The sequence below is a fragment of the Anomalospiza imberbis genome, chromosome 20 (genome assembly GCF_031753505.1).
Source record: "Anomalospiza imberbis isolate Cuckoo-Finch-1a 21T00152 chromosome 20, ASM3175350v1, whole genome shotgun sequence".
In the NCBI taxonomy this organism is placed as follows: domain Eukaryota; kingdom Metazoa; phylum Chordata; class Aves; order Passeriformes; family Viduidae; genus Anomalospiza; species Anomalospiza imberbis.
In genome coordinates, this window is record NC_089700.1 from 4466857 (window position 1) to 4485066 (window position 18210).

The 18210-nt window shown below is 47.7% G+C and overlaps 1 protein-coding gene across 1 annotated transcript in view; it reads left to right on the forward strand.

Moving 5' to 3' along the window:
- The window catches only part of COL26A1 (collagen type XXVI alpha 1 chain), a 168535-nt gene that overhangs the window by 112380 nt on the left and 37945 nt on the right, over positions 1–18210 (forward strand). Inside the window, exon 4 of the mRNA XM_068210229.1 lies at positions 14970–15031. Within this exon, the coding sequence (XP_068066330.1) occupies positions 14970–15031 (62 nt within the window). The remainder of the gene's footprint in view (positions 1–14969; positions 15032–18210) is intronic.

Genomic DNA, 18210 nt, shown 5'->3' on the forward strand with positions numbered 1-18210 from the left:
TTGCAGCCGTCGGGAGGGCGGTGTGTGCCGTGCATGCCAGGGCTGCTGCTGGCACAGGGCAATGGAGGTGCTCCTGTTCCTCACCCAGGCTTTCTCCCCCAGCTGAGGGAGCTTCCCTCTGCTGGGGCAGCGCCGTGCAGGGCGAGGCTCTGACCCGAGCAGTGATAATTCCTTGTCTCCCCCCTGCAGGTTCCTCTGGCCGCCAGCACGGCTCCTTTCCCAGCCAGGACCGTAAGTGGGCACCACGGGCAGAGCAGCTCCTGGGGGAGGGGGGCTGTGCCAGCCAGGGGTGCCCTTTGCTTCTGGGAGGGGGGGGGGTCTGTGAGTCTCTGCCTGCTCTTTGCCTCAGTTTCCCTCGAGGATCTGGAAAAGGGAGCTGGGGATGGCCTGCTTCTCTCTGGGAGCTGCCCAGGTGGTGCCTGATGAGCACCTGGGAAGGGCCATCCTGCTTTCACTTTCCTCCTCCTTGCCTGGCTCACTGTCTGAGAGAGGACACCAGGCTCCTGGGGCTGTCTCAGGGTACCTGTTGTGCTGTCCTTGCCATTAAAACTCATGCCTCTGTTTTCCCCAACCTGCTTCTCATCAATCTTTTGGGGTGGGATGCTGAGAAGAGCCAGGAATGGGTTTACTGGAGCTGAGTACTCAGAGGGACGGTGGCTGTGGCCTCATTTGCAGTTGCAGGCTCTCCCTTGAGGTTCTTCAGCCACTGGCATCCAGCAGCCTGGTGTCTCCTCCTGTCTGAGTGTGTTGGAACAACCTCCCTGAGAAAACCAAACTGGATTTAAAGGTTGGAAGTGAATGAAAGCTGATTTATTGCTTGCTGGTGCATGAGCTGTGTGTCTCCAAAACAAAGTTAAAAATTTGCTTCAAAGTTCTCTGGTACAGATGCAAAAGCCCAGCCAAGGTTTTAAATTCTAAAATATGTCTCCAGTGATGGCTAATCAATGAGAAGCAGGAATTTCCATGGGAGTCTTTGTGCCTGATGGCCACAGGGAGGTTTTGTGGAAGGTGAAAATCGTGGCAGCTCTGAAGCAGCACATGCTGGGTTGTGAGGGCAGTGGTGTGACAGGGCATGAGGAGCTCTCACCACTCTGCCTCTCTGCTCTCCTCGCTGGACACACATTCAGCAGAAAATCTGTGTCCCACAGCCCAGAACCTCGTATGAAGCCTCAGATTAGGACAAGCGCCAGTCTTGTCGCCCACCCTCTGTGGGGTTGTGCTTCTTGCTGTAGCTGCAGTTCATCTCTGTGTGCTCTGCCCAGGGCTGTCACAGATTCCTCAAGGGATGGTTGTTCAGGCTGGAATTGGCCCTGAGTGCCAGGCACAGCTGGAGGAGTGGGAAACAGCCAAGCAGGGCAGAGAGGGCAGCCTGGGAAGGATTTGTGTCCAATCCCTTGGGACCCTGAAGATGCCCAGCACTATTCCCAGTGGGCACTATAGAGACCAGAGGACATTTGGAGTGTGTAACAGCTTCCTTGAAATTCTTAGTTCTTACTGTATCAGGGGAAAAAAAAATCAATGTCTGAGTAGAGAAACCAGCCCAAATCCTTCTGAGAGGGAAGGATCCTTCAGGTCTTGTTTCTATCCTCATTCCCTTTCCTACTGTCTGCCATGGTTTGGGATGCTGTTGCTGACTCCCCTCTTCAACTTGGGCATATCCTGGCAGACAAATGCACTTCTTACCACAGTGACCCTGGTGTTGGAGCTGCCATGGGCAGGAACTGATGACATGTCCAAGGACACATGGGAAAGTAACTGTGTCAGCAGAGGTGATATCTACATTTTCTGCAGTCCTTATTATTGGTCCTGCCACAGACCACTCTTAGTTCTGGATTGTCTTTTTAAAGTGGTGATTTGTTTCCTTGGCCTGAAACGTTGTGCTTCAGTTTCTCCCTTGGTGCCCTTTTCAACATCTGTCCTGTTGGGTATTCAGGGAGAGCACCAAGAGTCCTGCCCTTGCACACCACAGCCCTCAGAGGGGGCAAGATATGAAATAATTTTAAAATAAGGTTTACTCCACTGTGCATTTCACGCCCTTTTAAGGTTTCATCCAGGCAAAATCTAGTGATGCTGTTATTCTGCTAATGTGACAGCAGGTTAGAGAATATGGGCTGGGTGTTGATGATGGTTGTGATGGGTGTTTAGGATGCTCTGAACACCTCTCCTACCAATACAGGCTTAGAGAGCTGGGGTTGTTCAGCCTGGAGAAGAGAAGACTCCAAGGAGACCTTAGAGCCCCTTCCAGTGCTTAAACAGGGCTTGTAGAAAGGAAGGAGAGAGACTTTTTATACAGGCAGATAGTGACAGAACAAGGGGCAATGGTTTTATACTCATAGAGGGGAGGTTTAGCTTAGATGGTAGGAAGAAATTGTTCCCAGTGAGGGTGGGCAGGCCCTGGCACAGGGTGCCCAGAGCAGCTGTGGCTGCCCCTGCATCCCTGGAAGTGTCCAAGGCCAGGCTGGACAGGGCTTGGAGCCACCTGGGATAGTGGAAGGTGTCCCTGCCCATGGCAAGGGAGTGGAACTGGATAATCTTCAAGTTCTCTTCCAACACAAACCATTCTATCTTTCTATGATTTATAGGTTGGTTGGATTTTTAGGGTTTTTCTGACTGTGGAAGGAATCCTTCATTTTGGCAATCTGGCCTGGGATTCCTCTTGTTGCCTGATGTTTGAATGTTTCCTTCCATGATTTAATTTTAGTCATTCGGCTTCCAAATGATACTTTGATTTTAGAATGTGGGCTAAACCCTTTGGAAGTGTGGGGCCAGACAGCAAGGCAGAGACAGTATTGCTTGGACATGGTTATGGGCTGCTTCTACACCCTGGTGATCTGCATCCCAACATTTTGAGATTGTCACTTCAGGCAAGGTGGGCAGGTAACAAGAGTGTTATGTTTACCACTGGGAGGCTTTCAGAAGTGTGAGCTGTTGCTTTGTTTCTCTAAGGTACAGGAAGGTCTGTGTGTTTTCTTTCACACTGCAGCGTTCCTCCTGGGCTCCTGAGCATGCAGTACAGAGAGCTCTGCAGATGCTTCTGGCTGCACTCAGGCACTTCCAGCCCTTCCCAAGGTGGGTGTCTCTGCCTGGCCTTTGCTATTGGCTGTTTCTGAGGCTTCAGCCCATTAGAAACTTTAGTTTCAGGGAGTGAAGTGGAATTTAAACTATCTGAATATAGTCCTTTGTGTCAACTCAAATGATTTGTTAAAGTGAGGCCAGATTTGTGGGGAGAATCAATCTTTTTTATTAGATCAACTGATGTGGAAAAAGCAGACAAACTTTCAGGCATATTAACCCCTCTGCTTGCCTGTGTTTGTATTGCAAGAATGAAGAGACCTGTGTGCCAGGGGAGGCTGTGCTTTAGGGTGTGCATTCACTCTGACTGTTCCTCAACAGTCTTGGTCTGAACACAGCCATGGGAGGTATTTTTGGGTGTGCTTGTACACTTTTTGGGGAAAAAGACTTTTCTCCCTCTGTATTTGGACACTAGATGTTACTAAAGAACAAATAATGGGCACTGCTCTGCAGCTGACTCATTGTGCAAGTCTGGGGCTAATTACTGAATCCCTCTGTGCCTCGATTTCCATCTGTAAGATGTCACAGATGCCCACCATTCATAAATCGCTTTCAGATTTCCAGATGAGGTGCTGTGTAAGTGTAGAACAGCATTAGTTTATGCATATTGTGCTAGAGGATAATACAAACCACATGCAGCAGAGGAGCCCACAGATGTCTCCTTCCACTGCGAAAGGCAAGGCCCAGGCTGATGATTTAGCACAGCACTAATTGGACTAAAACAGGAGATTGCTTTTGTACTGATGCAATTGTCACCATTAAAGTCCTCATTTACCAGTGGTTCTTGGAGGTAGCCCAGTGCTTCCCTTTGAGCTGAGGAGAGCTGCAGTGCCTTGCCTTTGGAAGCACAGCAATTCACAGCAAACACCACCGTGTTTCCAGCACCCCCTGTGCCCTCATTCCACACCTCTGGAAAGGGACTGGCCCCTGCTTTGGTGGGAATGTGCATCTTGCTTGGCCTCCAGCTGCACTTAGCACATTTTTGCTGGCATTTCCTAATCTCCAAGCAGAGGCATTTGCAGTGCTATTCCTGGGTGCTGCACACCCAGGAATCCCCATTTATTGATAAGAAAAGCTGTTCCCATGGCTGCAGGCGAGTGAGAGCCTGGCAGCTGTTCAGCATTAAGTCAGTTCTCAAAGTTTAAAGGATTTGTGGGCTGTGATGGTTTGGGTTCAGGCAATTAACTCTGGTGAAGTGCCTGCAAGTGTCTTGCAGACACATTTCATGGAGAAAGATGAACTTAAACAGTTAAGAGCTTTGATTTGATTAAGTGCCCTCGAGTTTCTGTATTGTGCTGTTGGGGCTGAACTCTCAGTGGGTACAAAACCTAGGAGCTCTCTGACTGCTGGAAAATTATGGTTGTTGCTTCCTATTGCAATCTGGCCCCGTGCTTGTTTAAAAGTGCCAAAATCACCCCTGCTGCCAGCAGCATCACATGGCAGCAGGCACCAGTGACTGTGCATTGGCCTCTAAAGCTCGAGCTGGGTCATTTTAAAGCCCTGCTTGGAGCTTATTATTGTTGCCTGGTGCTCAGAAGTGACTATTAATGGTGTGGGGTTGGAGGGATGGAGGTGTCTCTGGAGGTATCCAGTTCCTTCTTAGTGTATTGCAGGCAAATTGCACCATTCTGGGTTTGTCCATTTTGGACTCGCTGGCTCTTCTCCCTGTTCCTCATCAGTGCTCAGAGGGAGGGTCAAAATTCATTGTCAGAACCTCCACAGCTGTAAGAGTAACATAATATTGAGGCAGAGTGTGGGAGAGGAGATTGGCTGACACCCAGCCTTACCCAGTGCTTGCCATGTTCCAGGAGAAATCTCCCCAGATGCTAGGCCTTCATTCATGGGTCTAAACTTGCCATTTAAGGCATTTTTAAGGAGAATTTCAAGATGGAATAATCTAGAACCTCAAGATGAGGCTTCTCAAACTGCCACCAGTAAGAGGGCTCCTAGGGGATGTGCTGTGCTGCTGTTGTTGGGCCCATGTCACAGGTCACAGAAAGTGCAAATAGGCAAATGGTGATTAAAGGCTTGGTCCCATCAGAAAGTGAATAGATCCCCACATTTGGGAAGTGTTTAGTGAGTTTTTGATTAAAACAACAGAATGAAAAAATCCCAAAAAAACATTTTGATTATTAATATCCTTTGATTTTTCAATCTAAAATGAGTTGGAGGTGTAGCTTTAGAAAAGTTAAAAATCTGAAGCTGAAATGTGCCTGGCTAAGCCCAAGCAGATATTTCCTCTACTATTTTTCTTTACCCAGAAGTTAACAAGGCAACAACAGAAAACAAATCCCAAAAAAAAGTCCTTTGCACAGCTCTGTGCTCACCAGTAATGGGATGCAAATGTTACCTTGTTCCTCACATTATGGAGACCAGAGGATGTGAGGGATTTGCTGGGTCTCCTGAAACCCCAGTGTCCCTGGGTGTCCTGGAGAACAAAATCACAGCTGCAGAGAAGTGTGGAAAGGATTCCTCTTCCTGCTGCTCAGCTCTGTAAGGAGCACTGCAGAGCTCAGGGGGATTTAGATAAAGGCCAGCAAGGGGTAATGAGCAGCATTAGGCAGAGTGAGGCTCCTTGAGGGATGTCCTGGACCTGTGAGCCATTTCAGCCCAGCTCCAAGTGCTCACTGGTGGTCACTGGCCTTGTGGCAGGGCAGGGGTGTTGGGTGAGGGCTGTGGGGGCCCTTCAGAGCCCCCAGGGAGGGAGGGAGTGGGGGAGAATGGACAAACCATGGTGTGGTGAACCTGAGGCTGAAATGCTGACATGGGAAATCAAACCTTTGCAAAAATGCCCCTGGTAACAGTAATAGTTAACAATCATCATCATCACTGGGCATTTGCTGGAGAAAGAATGTGTAAACATAGTATTTTGATGTTCAGGGAGCCAAATTCTTCTGAATTCTGACCACCCTTTTCAGTGGCTTGAAGAGTTTTTTTTTCCTTATTGGTCTTTCAACTTCTTTTTTGTCTTGGCTAAAGGAAGCCAGTGTTAAATGTCCTGGATGAGGAGCAACTAGGGCTGGACTGAACATTCTGAATGTCACATGTTTGTGGGTTACAGGGACTTTGAGCAGAGAGGAGGTGTCCAACCCTAGAGCTGCCCTACAGCTTTGCAGGCCCAAGTAATAAAACTCAAAGCAGAGATAGAATTTGAGGTCAGAAATCCCAGCTGGACACAAGATGCATATTTGCTATCCAGTGGTTAACTTTGGAGGCAGTTCACTAAGGAAACCTTGGTTGTCTGGCTCTGGAGTGTCTTTATGAAACACAAACCCCAGCCCAGCACGCGTTGTTTGGCTCCGGACTGTGGGAGATTCCCTGACCTGTGTTACACAGGTGCAGAACCAATATTGTGAGAGTCCCTGTAGACTTCACGGTGAGCCTGATTCAAATGTTTCCTTTTGTCCTGTCTGCTTCCTTATTTCATGTTACACTGCACCAGATTCTGACTGCATTTTCCTCCTGATTGCTTCTCCCAGCAGGGAGAAGCAGTCTGGTTTGTAAGGGATGTGAAGCCATCTCAATGTGAGGTGAAGTTTTGAGTGGAGTTTCCGTGTGCTCTTCACTGGGGTCAGGTCCCATGAAGTGTCTCTCCGTGTCATAGAGCAGGGATTGAGGGAGAAATTAATTTAGCTTAACGATGGTGGGATCAGACATGGGATTTTGGCACTGTGAGGACTGGACTCACTGTAGTGTTTTCCCTGGGAAGAAGCCCCAGGCCCTGTGGACATTGTGCCCTCAGCTTCCTTGGCTGGAAAGCATGTGGAATCCCTCTTTAAATTTGGAGACTTTTAATCTAGTTTAGATTGGTCTTGCTGTGAGAGGTTTCTAGATACATGTGGACATCGTGCCCTCAGCTTCCTTTGCTGGAAAGCGTGTGGAATCCCCCTTTAAATTTGGAGACTTTTAATCTAGCTTAGATTGGTCTTGCTGTGAGAGGTTTCTAGATACATATAGTTCCTCCTACCTGTGTTTCTTTAGTTTCTGTCCTTTTATTTTCTTTGTCTGCTTTGCTGCCATGCCCTGCTACAGCTGTGAACCAGGGGAGGGTTTGTTTGGTGCAATATCAAAATTATTGAGTAGCCCCAGTGCCACCAGCATCACTTGGAGCTCCAGGATCAGCAGCCCCAGTCAGCAAGGCTTTAGTAAACTCATGCTGGACAGGTAAAATCTTTGTTTTCAGGGTAACTTCAGTCAGGCTGTGGTAGTGAAATGTCCTTGGTGCTTGCAAAAATAAAGATGATGCATTTCTATCCAAAAATATTGCATCAAAACCCAGCCATTCCCTGCTAAACTTTCCTCTGGCAGACAGAGATGGATAGAACATGGATCTCACAGCTGATGGCTGCATGTGAATGAATGATCCTGATCAAATTCCAAATGCTGATGGAGCACCAGCCTCACCAGCAGGATGGGGAAGAGCACAAATCCCCAGGCTGAGAGGAATTGTGGATAAAATTAGTGACTGGGGTGGGGGTGTGCATGTGTGAAATCTTAAATAAAACAACGTGAGTGATGTGAGCTGTTTAAAAATAGACCTGGGTATAATGGAGGGGTTTTTGCTTGATTTGCCAAATCAAAAAAAAAACAGAAAGCAAAATTATTTGGGAGAATTTGAAATGGAAAGTTTTAAGGTTTTGACACAGTGTAATAACTAAAATATGGGTTTGGGTCAACCAGAATTGTTTCTTTTGATCCAAATGAAACAATTTACTTTCACTTAAGATTATTTAATTTCCTTATTTATTTTTAATTTAAGTGAGATTTGAAAAAAACGCTATTCAAAACTTAAGGCTGAAACATTTAATTCAGAGGGTATGAAAAATCATTTAAGAAAAAACCTCTAGAGATAATATTGCGAAACTTTTAAAAATTGCACCTATTTTTTTTTTTACTTGAAACAATGTACCAAATTTTGTGTAGCTTCTTGAGTAGTAGTTTTTACTACAACAACTTGGAGTAACTTGCATTTTGTGGTAAACTTTCTTCTCACTCAGTTTTGCTGAGGTTTTTCTTGCAGACATTTCAAAATCACAGAATATCATGATAATGAAAAAACATGTATTGTTTGTTTATGGAAAAAAAAAGCCTTTTCCTCTTTAAGAAGGAAAAGAAGAAAGTAGACATGAAAATGAAGTATGAACACTTTACAAGCGGAAAAGGATCAGATAGCAGTTCTCATAAGAAAGGAAATCTGAGCTGCTTTTTAAAGATAGCCAGTAAAGTTAAGGGTAAGGGTTGTTATAATAGAGATATGAGAGACATTATAAATAGGGGGATTTTGGCAGTGATTGGGGTCTTGTAGCAGAGATGGTGAATTATCTGGAATGAAGGTAAAAAGGCAAAAATATTCTGGAGGTGTTCTGTTTCATATTGATAGGCAACCTAATAACTCACAATTTCCAGGTGAAGATAAAACATTCCAGCCTGCAAAATCCTGATGTGAAAACTGTGGGAAAGAACAAACCCTCTATGATCAAAGAGACCATCTTTAAGTTTCTCTGAGCTCCAGGTTCCTGATGTGTGAGATGTTTTAATTGTGCTGCTGACCAGGATGACTGAGATGCTGTGGGGCTCTGCCAGTCCCCGAGTGGAACCGGGATCACAGAATGGTCTGAGCAGGGAGGGACCCCAAAGGATCACCGAGTTCCACTCCTGAGTGAACAGAAGGGCACGTGGGGTGTAAATGCCTCACCTTGAGGCTGTGGCCAGGCTGGAGCCTGCAATGTTTGCAGGTGGGCCAGAGCACAGATTTGGTGCAGCTGGACATGGGAAGTGTTGGGAAGAAGAGGCACTGAGTGCACAGCTCTTCCTTGGGTTGGGTGACTTGGCCTTTCTGTCCCAACACCAGGGCTCTGACAGCCCCTGCCCAGTGGGGCCCTTCCCATGCCACTGTCTTTGTCAAAAGGGGAATAGGAGGGGCAAACACTGCTCTCTCCTCTCTGGTGACCAGTGACAGGATCTGAGGGAACAGCTGGAGCTGTGTCGGGGAGATCAGGGAAAGGGTCTTCTCCCAGAGGGTGCTGGGCACTGCCCAGGCTCCCCAGGGAGTGGCAACAGCCCCAAGGCTGCCAGAGCTCCAGGAGAGTTTGGACAGCGCTGCCAGGGGTGCACAGGGTGGGATTGTTGGGATGTCTGTGCAGGGCCAGGGGTTGAGCTGGATAATTTTGAGTCCCTTCCAGCTCAGGATATTCTGTGGTTTACAATGCACACAGCAGGTAAATATCAGGGCAGTAAACAGAGCAGTGGAGTCTTAATGATCCTACACTAAACAAAACTCAGAGCTTCCCCTTGCAGAAACAGCTCCTGCTCTGGCTTTACTGGGACTGGAGCTGTGGCCAGAGTCGGAGCCCTTCCCTCCCTTTGATTCCTGAGCCTTTGCTCCTCAGGCCAGAGGCTACTGGGTGACAGAGGTGTCCATCCCCTCCCTGCCTGCTGTCAGCCCTCTGCCTTTCACATGCTCAAACCCTGGTCACACATGGCCCGTTCTAAACAAGCACAATTAATAAAGCCTATCTAGCCAACATCTGACTCTCATTAGAGGAAATGTGTTGAAAAAACAGATCCCAGGTTGGCTGTGATTTATGGTTTGGGCCTGCTATCCTTCACAAGCACTGGCGAAAGATTTTGCAAAGGGCCAGAACCATAAACTACTTAAGGAAACTCAGTAACCATGTAAAAAGGCTGGAAGGGTCAAATCAGACAAATTAAAGAGAGGTGGAGATGCAAGCCCAGGCTGGCTGTCCCCCAGCTGAGGGCCACCTAGGTAGGCACAGAAGATCCGTGTTCATATTTCTGCTGTGGAATTTGACTTGAAATTCCTCCTGTGCCACTGTTCTTTTTCTGGCTAAAGTGTGCATATGTGTGTGGCAGTAAGGGGATGGAGGCGTCAGTGGTCTGGTGGTTTCTCTCAAGAGTGTCAAATCAAACATTAGTGCATGAGATCCTGGGTGCTCACTGAGTTAAAGGTGCTTCCTATTTCCCTTGGGAGTTTTGAGTTCATCCTTCTCTCTTTGCAAAGAAACATGGTTGACTGGGTGAATTTAGCTGAGTTCTTCCAGATTTGCTCAGAAACTGCTCTGAACTTGTCCAGGGGAAGGTATCTGCTGAGAAAAGCTGGTCTCCTGCTTACTTTGACAGACAAAATGTTCTTCCAGCTGGACCTTCTCGAGCTGTGTGTCACTGATTTATCAGGGCAGTGGCTGTGGTGGTGCAGGAGCTGATGCTGCAGTTGCTGCACAGTCAGAGCTGTTTTGAGTTCTGTGCTGCTGCTGTTGCCTTCCCAGTGCTCCAACATGAGCTGTTTGCAGCTCTGGTTTGCTCCCCTGCCCTGGGGATCACCCAGCCTGTCCTCTTTGTGCATGGCCATGCAATGGAAGGGCTGGACTAGATCAGATGGAGAGAGGGAAGAACTACCAAGCAAGTTGTGTCGCAAAAATCAAGTATTTCATTTGTTTCTCTGCATATATGTTACATTTGGTCCTTTTTCATCCTTTGACCCTGGATCCTTTACAGCTCCTTTACGTTAAGCTAACAATGGATGAAAGGAAAATGATCCTGGGAGGAGGGAAGTGTGTTGTTTGGAGTCTGAGCAGGTTGAAGCATGAGCTGCAGATGTGATTCTCATGTCCCCGAGCCTGCCTGTGTGCTATGCCCCATTTCATTGCAAGGTTGAAGTTTCTTGTAATAGCAAAATATGGTCTTGAAAAAAACTGGCTGCAAAGACTTTATTTGTTTAAACAAAGGCTTTGTGATTCCAGAATTCTCTCCCCTTTCCTATGCTATAAACCACCTCCTCCGCCTCCCCTCTGAAACACAAATTTTGGAGCAATCCATCAAGAAAAAGAGAGACAGAGCCTTGATCCCTTGACTTCAGTTGAGCTGTGCAATTTATATCTACTGAGCATCTGGCTGTAGGGAAACCAAAAGCTCTTTTAATATTCTGCAGAGACTCTGGGTGTACAAATGAGTGTGGGCTGTCAGAGCTGAGAAATGGGGCAGAGGTGCCAAGAGGTTTCTTTGCCTTTTCACACAAAACTGACCTGTGGCCCCATGGTGAAAGCTGGGCTGGTTCTTCTTTTACTGCCCTCAGTGCCACTGTGATAACTGTGCTGAAATCATTAGAGCCCTGTTGGTATCAGGCTGTTACCACACTGTTCTTGTTAGGATTTGAGTGAGGAGTTTGAAGACTTGTGGGGCTTTCAGGCTTGAGAAGCTGAAGTGTGCAACTATTTAATAATGAAATTATACAAAGCAGGAATGCCAGATTAACAAGGGACCTGAAGTCATCATTCACTGCTTTAGGACACTCACAGGGGTGTGTTCAGACTGGAAGCTCAGGCACAGATCTGATACCTGTTGGCAAAGCTGCAGCACTGGAGGCTGATCTTTAATCAAAGATGGGTTGAACCTATCAACCTTTGTGTCAGGGTTAAGGAGGTCACAGCTGGTACAGAGTACCTGGGTTGTAATTTTCTAGCATGTGAAGTCTTGCACCTCTCCTCTGCATTAGAATTTTCTGTCCTTCCATTTGCATTCCAGCTGAAAGGAGGAATGGGAAGGGAGAGATGGGACAGTAACTGTGAGACGTCGTGGAGACAGACTGGGTGTCACGGGATATGCTGGTACTGTCTCTTGTTCATTATCTCAATTATTTATCCTCCCTGCTGGAATATTTCTAAAACAAATCCCACCATGTGTTTTGAGGTTGGGATTCATAGAGTGAAATCACAACTCCTTTCTCAGAGTTTAGCTGGAAAAATACAAATCTGCCAACTAGGAATAGAAGAGAAATAAACTGTGGTTCTGTGTAGCAACAAGTGATGGATTTCTGCAGATATGGAAAGCGTCTGCTCTGCAGTCCCAGGTCAAAGAGTGTGTGCATTTGCCCCAGTGTTACATTTGTTCCATGAGAAATAATGATGTGAGATTCTCAAGCTCTTCTAAATAACACAGATTGCTTCCACCGTGACCAGAAAATTCAGCTTCACAGTCCCAGGCCTTGGAACCACCAACCATCAAGATTAGACACTAAATACTTCACTGCATCGTGGTTAGGGAAGATATTTATTAGCTTGATTTGTCACCACCATTCTGAGTCTCTGCAAGGACAGCTGTGGAGCCCAGCCCCTGGACAGTCCCTGGTGTGTTGTGAGGGAGCTTTGAGTGGAGTGTCTGACACTGCAGCCCTGAGCATTCATCTCTGCCTTTGGAAGCCTTGTCTGCCTGTTGCTCAGATAAATAAATGTCACATGGATTTGTTGGCAGGACTCTCGCCTTAGTAAGGTCTTTTGCATTAGGATATCCACTTTCTGGATTATTTAAATGTCTTTTGGGCCCAGTCTAAGTACCTTGGGTGTGGATCTGGGTTTCCAGGCATTTCACAACAGAAGGGATCAGAGATCAAATCCAGCCTGAACTTAAGTAGTTCTCTTTCTAACCCAGGCTGTGTTTTCTGCCTGTTTCAACATCACTGACATGAAGATCATATTAGTACAAATATCACATGCAGTGACACTGCTGGCTTCTCTCCTCTTCTGTCACTTTGTCCATTTAAATCAAACCTTTTCTGTTGCAAGTGCACCTGAGAGGGCTCTTTGAGACACTCTTCAAGAGCAGAGAGAGCTGCTGGACTGGTGCTGTCCCTGAACCCTGTCCTTCCCCTGGGGAGCTGGTTGATTCACCCCTGTGCTCAGGGGTGGTACAAACCTTTTATTAATGAGCTGAGCTCTCCAGAGGGACCTGAAGTGGTCAATCCATCTCAGAGATGCAGAGATGGTTTTCAGGCAGTTCAAGTCAGTCTCTCTGAACCTGTGGGAGTTACTAATATGTGCAAGCCAGCAGAAGTGAGAATAGGACTCTGTATTTTATTTGCTCTGTAACACATCTGCTGTGTCTTTTGGCTCCTGGGAGCACTGGATTTATTCAGTCTTATCTTTCTGTGGGGATGAGCAAGATCAAAAGCCTGAAGCCAGATACATACAGAAACCAATTCCCTGTTTCACACACCACAAGCAGATCCAGACCAAACAAGCCTCACCCATTTCCTTCCCCACAGGACAGTGCACTTATGGCACTTGCATGTTCATGGGTCGATTCAAGCCAAAGGAAATTGCCCAAGATCTATTGCAGAAAATAAAAATAAACAAATGTTATTTGCTGTTGGGTAAAAGAAAGTCCATGTCAGTATTGACCTTTGAGGAAATCCCTCCATCTGAGTGTTCCTGAAGCATCAGATGCTTTTTCTGCAAAATGTTGTGTATTATGAGGTGGAAAATCTATGTCTGGCTCCTTTAGGAAGCTACACAGCTCCTCATAGAGGGCCAATGTGAGAATTCCTTTGGAAAGTGGATGCAGTGGGTTGCTGTTAGCATTCAAACAATCTTTTTAGCCTGTAAATCACCAGGCTGGAACAGCCCAGCTTCCTGTTCTTCCAAGCCATGTACTGAAATCTTTGTGTGGCTGAGAGCCACCAGGGCATGCAGTGTGCTCCACAAAGCCAGCAAGTGTCTGGGGCTGGAGACTGCAGAGGTCCCTTGGGGGGCCTTGGGCAACAGGGGACAAAGCTTGTTAGGGGGGACAGCAGAGCCCAGGTGTTGGGGTGTTCACTCAGGCCAAAATCCGTGGTCACCCATTCCTTGCCATAGGGAAGCTTTAGGTTTCCCCACCATCCTCTGCCTCATTGCAGCCTCAGCTGCACCAGAGCAGTCTGTTAGGGGCTCAGGAACTACAGGACAACATTCCCAGCCCTGTGGAAGCACCAGAGCTCAATACTTCCATGGCCAGTCAATGCAAACAGGCCCTTAAGGAGCACAAAACCCACACAGAGATGTGTTTCTGCTCTATGGGACGTGAGCTGTGATTCATCACTTGAATATGGATGGTTTATCCTCTGAAATGTTCCACGCTGTAAATCATTTTCCCTTTTTGACAGCTGCTGGGCTTCAGAAGTCATGAGAGGTGAGGGGTCCAGCATTGAAAGCTTCTCTGAGAGCTGGGAGTGGGCAGTTCCACACTGCTGCAAAGCACTGGGAAAGCACCTTGTTGATTAAATCTCTGTTCAGGGCTCTATCCTCCTTCACTCACTTCAAAATTGCTGAGATGAAACCAGAGGTAAAGCAGCAGGCCTTGTGTTTAGACAAGGAATGTCCTTTGGAGGGAGCAATCACTTTAAGCGGCACTCAGAGCTCCTTCAGCACTGTTTGTTCTGAGGTCTCCTGTCGGGACTCCTTTGGTGGCTGCTCACCGTCTGCTGCTCCCCTGCAGCAAAGTGGGATGGAAACCACTTCGTGCTGCAGCTCTGGGCTGCATCAGCCCTCGGATCTGCCTTGGATTTTGAGGCTGTTTTGAGGCTGTCACTGAGATGGATGCTGTGTCCCATTTGTCTGGGAGTGGAAACATCCCTGTGAGCCCAGGGATGGAGCAGGACTCCACAGCCATGGGCATTTTGTGTATGCATTGCTTTCATTGGTATCTTAGCGGGAAAAGAGTAGAGGGGAGAGCATTAAAGGGAGTGGAGGTTGTGCAGCCTGGTGTCTTGTGAGGTGGGAGCAGGTGCCACGCCAGCCTGCACCGGTGGCAGGACAAGTTCTCTGCCTGTGACAGCAGGTCATGCTGGTTGCCAGCATGAAAAGTCTTAAAACTGATTTTTATTTCATCTGCCTTCTGCATTTTGGGAACTTATTTTCACACTCTGCCCCACTAAACATCCCCAAACCAGGTTCATGTAACGTGGCTGTGGCTGGTGACCTGTGCAGTGGATTTGAATATTTATTTTGCTCCATAACTGATCTTGACTCACTTTTCGATGTGCCTTGGATCAAAGGGATCAGCCTGAAGCCGTGGGTGAGCCACAGAGCAGCTGGCAGTGTGACATCACTGTGTTTTGTTCTCTCTAGAATGCATGAACTGCACCAGGCTCGCTGACATGACTGAGAGGCTGAACACGCTGGAGGCCAAGGTAAGGAGCTGCCTTTATTCTCCTGTTCCACCAAAATTTCCAAGAGTTTCTGGTGAAGTTTTTTTTTTTTTTTTTTACATCGAGTTGGCAGGCCTGGAGAGATCAGGTGCCTCTTCCTCTCTCCATGGCAGTGGCTCTGCCCCAGAAAATGAGGCACTGTTTGCCTCTGGCCCTGCTCCTTCCCTTCCCCTTCCCATGTGGCTGCATCCCTGCCTCAGCCCAGCTCCTCCAAAATAATGCTCAGACCTCAGAAATACCTTGCCAAGTATGACCATCATGTTTATTTGTCACTGTTTGCCTGTCACACCTGCCCTCCCTCAGCTCTGCTGTATTTCCTCAAGTGAAATCTTGTCCTGCTTTTTTATCCCTTTTCTGAAGGATGGGAGGCTCTCATGCATAGTTTAGTGGAGGCAAATATAAGGGGGAGACCTTCACATTGTGGAGGTTTGGTTTTTTCCTACAAATAGTTTTAATTTCTACCTACTGGGATTCAGATAAATTGTTCCAGTCTAGCAACAAAGCAGCTGAGTCAGCATTCCCCTTTGATCTGTGGTCCCTCCTGTGACAGCCCACTCCTGGCTGCTACTTATCATGCTTTGGTCCCTTTAAGGCATTTACTGCTGTTATTATTCATTAACTGATGCTTATCAATGACATAAAAGAATTTAGGGAGAAACCTTTGTGGAGGGAGGTGGTGGTTGTGTGGTGTTTTTGAGGCCAGTACGTGACATTATGGTAATTTGGGAATTGTTTGTGCTGAAATGAAGTCTGGAGCCTCCTCAAAGCCTTCACAGTTTTATTTCACTACAGGAAAATGAAGGGGTGGGGGGAATGAAGTTCTGGGGATCAGGATTGTTCCAGTGGAAACAACTGGTGTAGTGCAAAGGACAAAAGGGAGCTGGGCTGTTTGTCGGAGCAGCAGGGGCTGGCAGTGGGGGTCCTCTGGCAGGGCAGGACAGAGGGGCTGCTGAGTGACCCCTGTGTGTGCAGTCCTGAATGCAAGTGAGCCACAGGCCTGGCCTCAGGGAGATGTGCATCAGCCCTTCCCTCCCGGGCTGTGGCCAGCTGTACCTTTCTTCGCTGGCCAGGATTTTCCCTGTCTGGCTCCCTGGAAAAGGACAAGCAGAGACTGCCCTGACATCACTCCCCACTCTGCTGGCTCGGGCTGCTCAGCTCTTGTGTGGGTAACAAGGTGTAAAGACTGATGGCAGCCTCAGCTGGGGCCTGGCAGGACTTTGGGGAGGGGGAAGGAGGTTCCACCTGCCCAAGCCCCTTTGGGAAGTCAGGCAGAGCGTGCTGTGTCTGATTTAGTGCTGCAGTCAGGCAGTTGGTGCTGTTGCTGTGATGGTTTTCCTCCTGACTTCCCTCTGCTCCCACACAGACCCAAGCTGGGAGCAAGGCTCATCAAAAGGGTTCACTTTTACAGAGAAAAATGAGTTACTGCTTTCCTTTGTGAAGTACTAAAGACCATGTGTCTGCAAGGAGACCTTCTGCAACACAGCCCAGCAAGGTCCTTATCAATCTTTTGGCTTCCACTTTGTTTAAAAAGCTGTGGGTGCTTTGCAAAAATTGACTGTAGTAATGAAACAGAGAGTGAAGCAACAGTACACGACTGCTGGTGCTGTACACAGGAGAAATATGCTGATTCCCCCTTTTCTCAAGGTTAATTTAAGTTCAGTTTGATCTCTGTAGCAATCTAATGAACTCAGCTGTTATTATTTAACAATAGCCAGCATCATTTAAAAGGTGCTTATGTTTGTTTGGTGGTGCCTGAATTCCTGCTCTGGATTTTGGAGGCATATCCCCGTTTTGCTGGATGATCTGGATGTGAAGTTGTCTCTTAGCTGTCCTTCTTGTAATGTCTCATTTCACCACAACAACCTGGAGCTGTTTTGAGGAGCACAGGAAGGATGGGATGGGCACACACATCTCTGCCAGTGCCAGAGGCTGTTTCCCACCAGATTTTTGCAGGTTTGTTTTGCAAAGGCAGATGTGGAATTTCATCTTCCCCACGAGCAGAGCTGGATTTTCCTGCCACAGTGCTGCTCCCTCTGGAGGGAGCTGAAGTTGAGGCACTTTGCTGCTTTTGCTCTTTTGAATTTCAGCCCAGAATGACCAAGGTGAGCTCAGGGGATGGCAAGGGGAAAGACCAGCCTGAGGTTTCTCCTTTCCCCCCTCCTCTTCAGCTTATAGCAGCCCCCTAAAAATAGTGATATAACCAGCAATGGTCTCATCTTTCCTATTACAAGGGTGAGCTGGTTCATCCAAACTGTAAGATCAGTGTCCAAATGAGGTAATAAAAGTAACTCTCTGATTTTAGTAATATGAGAGTTGGATCAGAAGGTGAGAAGCAAAAATAAACACAGAGCAAATGGAATGAAAAATGACTCATTAGGGACCAGAGCTTTTATTGCCCTTGGGGAGGAGGGAGGCTGAGCCATGGCTCAGCTGCAGCAGAACCAACTCTTCACGTGCCTCACACCTTCCTGTGCTGCTCTAGGATGTCCTTGTGCCTGTAGGAGGTGTTTCTGCAGGGAGGGAGGTGAAGGCAGATGGAATCAGGTTCCATCCTCATCTCCTGTTTCCAGCTACCACACTGTCTCCCCAGGATGGAGTTGATGTGCTCACCAGACCCACAGAGTGCCAGAGGTCTGAGAGCTCGATTGATGGTGCTGAGCTGGAAATCTACAGAGCACAGGACCTATGCCAGGGAGGATGGTGACCATCCTGAGCTCCAGGACAAGAAATGGTGTGGACTGGAAGAAAAGTACCCCCTCCCCAAGCCCCAACGTGCCAACCCTTTTTTCTCTCCTGTGACATCTTCGTTTACACCCCCACAATACCCCTGACCCCATGGGAGCCTCATTAGTGGGACAGCAGAGCAAACCCTGCATTTATTTCCTAGCAAACGTTTCACAAAGAGCAAACCCTGCATTTATTTCATAGCAAAGGTTTCACTAGCCAGCACAGCCCCTTAGTGGGAAGTGTGTTCAGCCCTTCCTGAATTTCCTGAGCCTGGTGCTGCCCTCCTGTGTCACAGGACTGAGCCCAGACCAACCTCAGGAAGGCTGGCAGGGCTGCAGGCAGGGCTGCAAGTGGGGCTGGCAGATTTGCAGGCAGGGCTGGCAGGGCTGCAGGCAGCTGCACACAAATTCCTGCTCATTTTTCTGGCCCAGTTT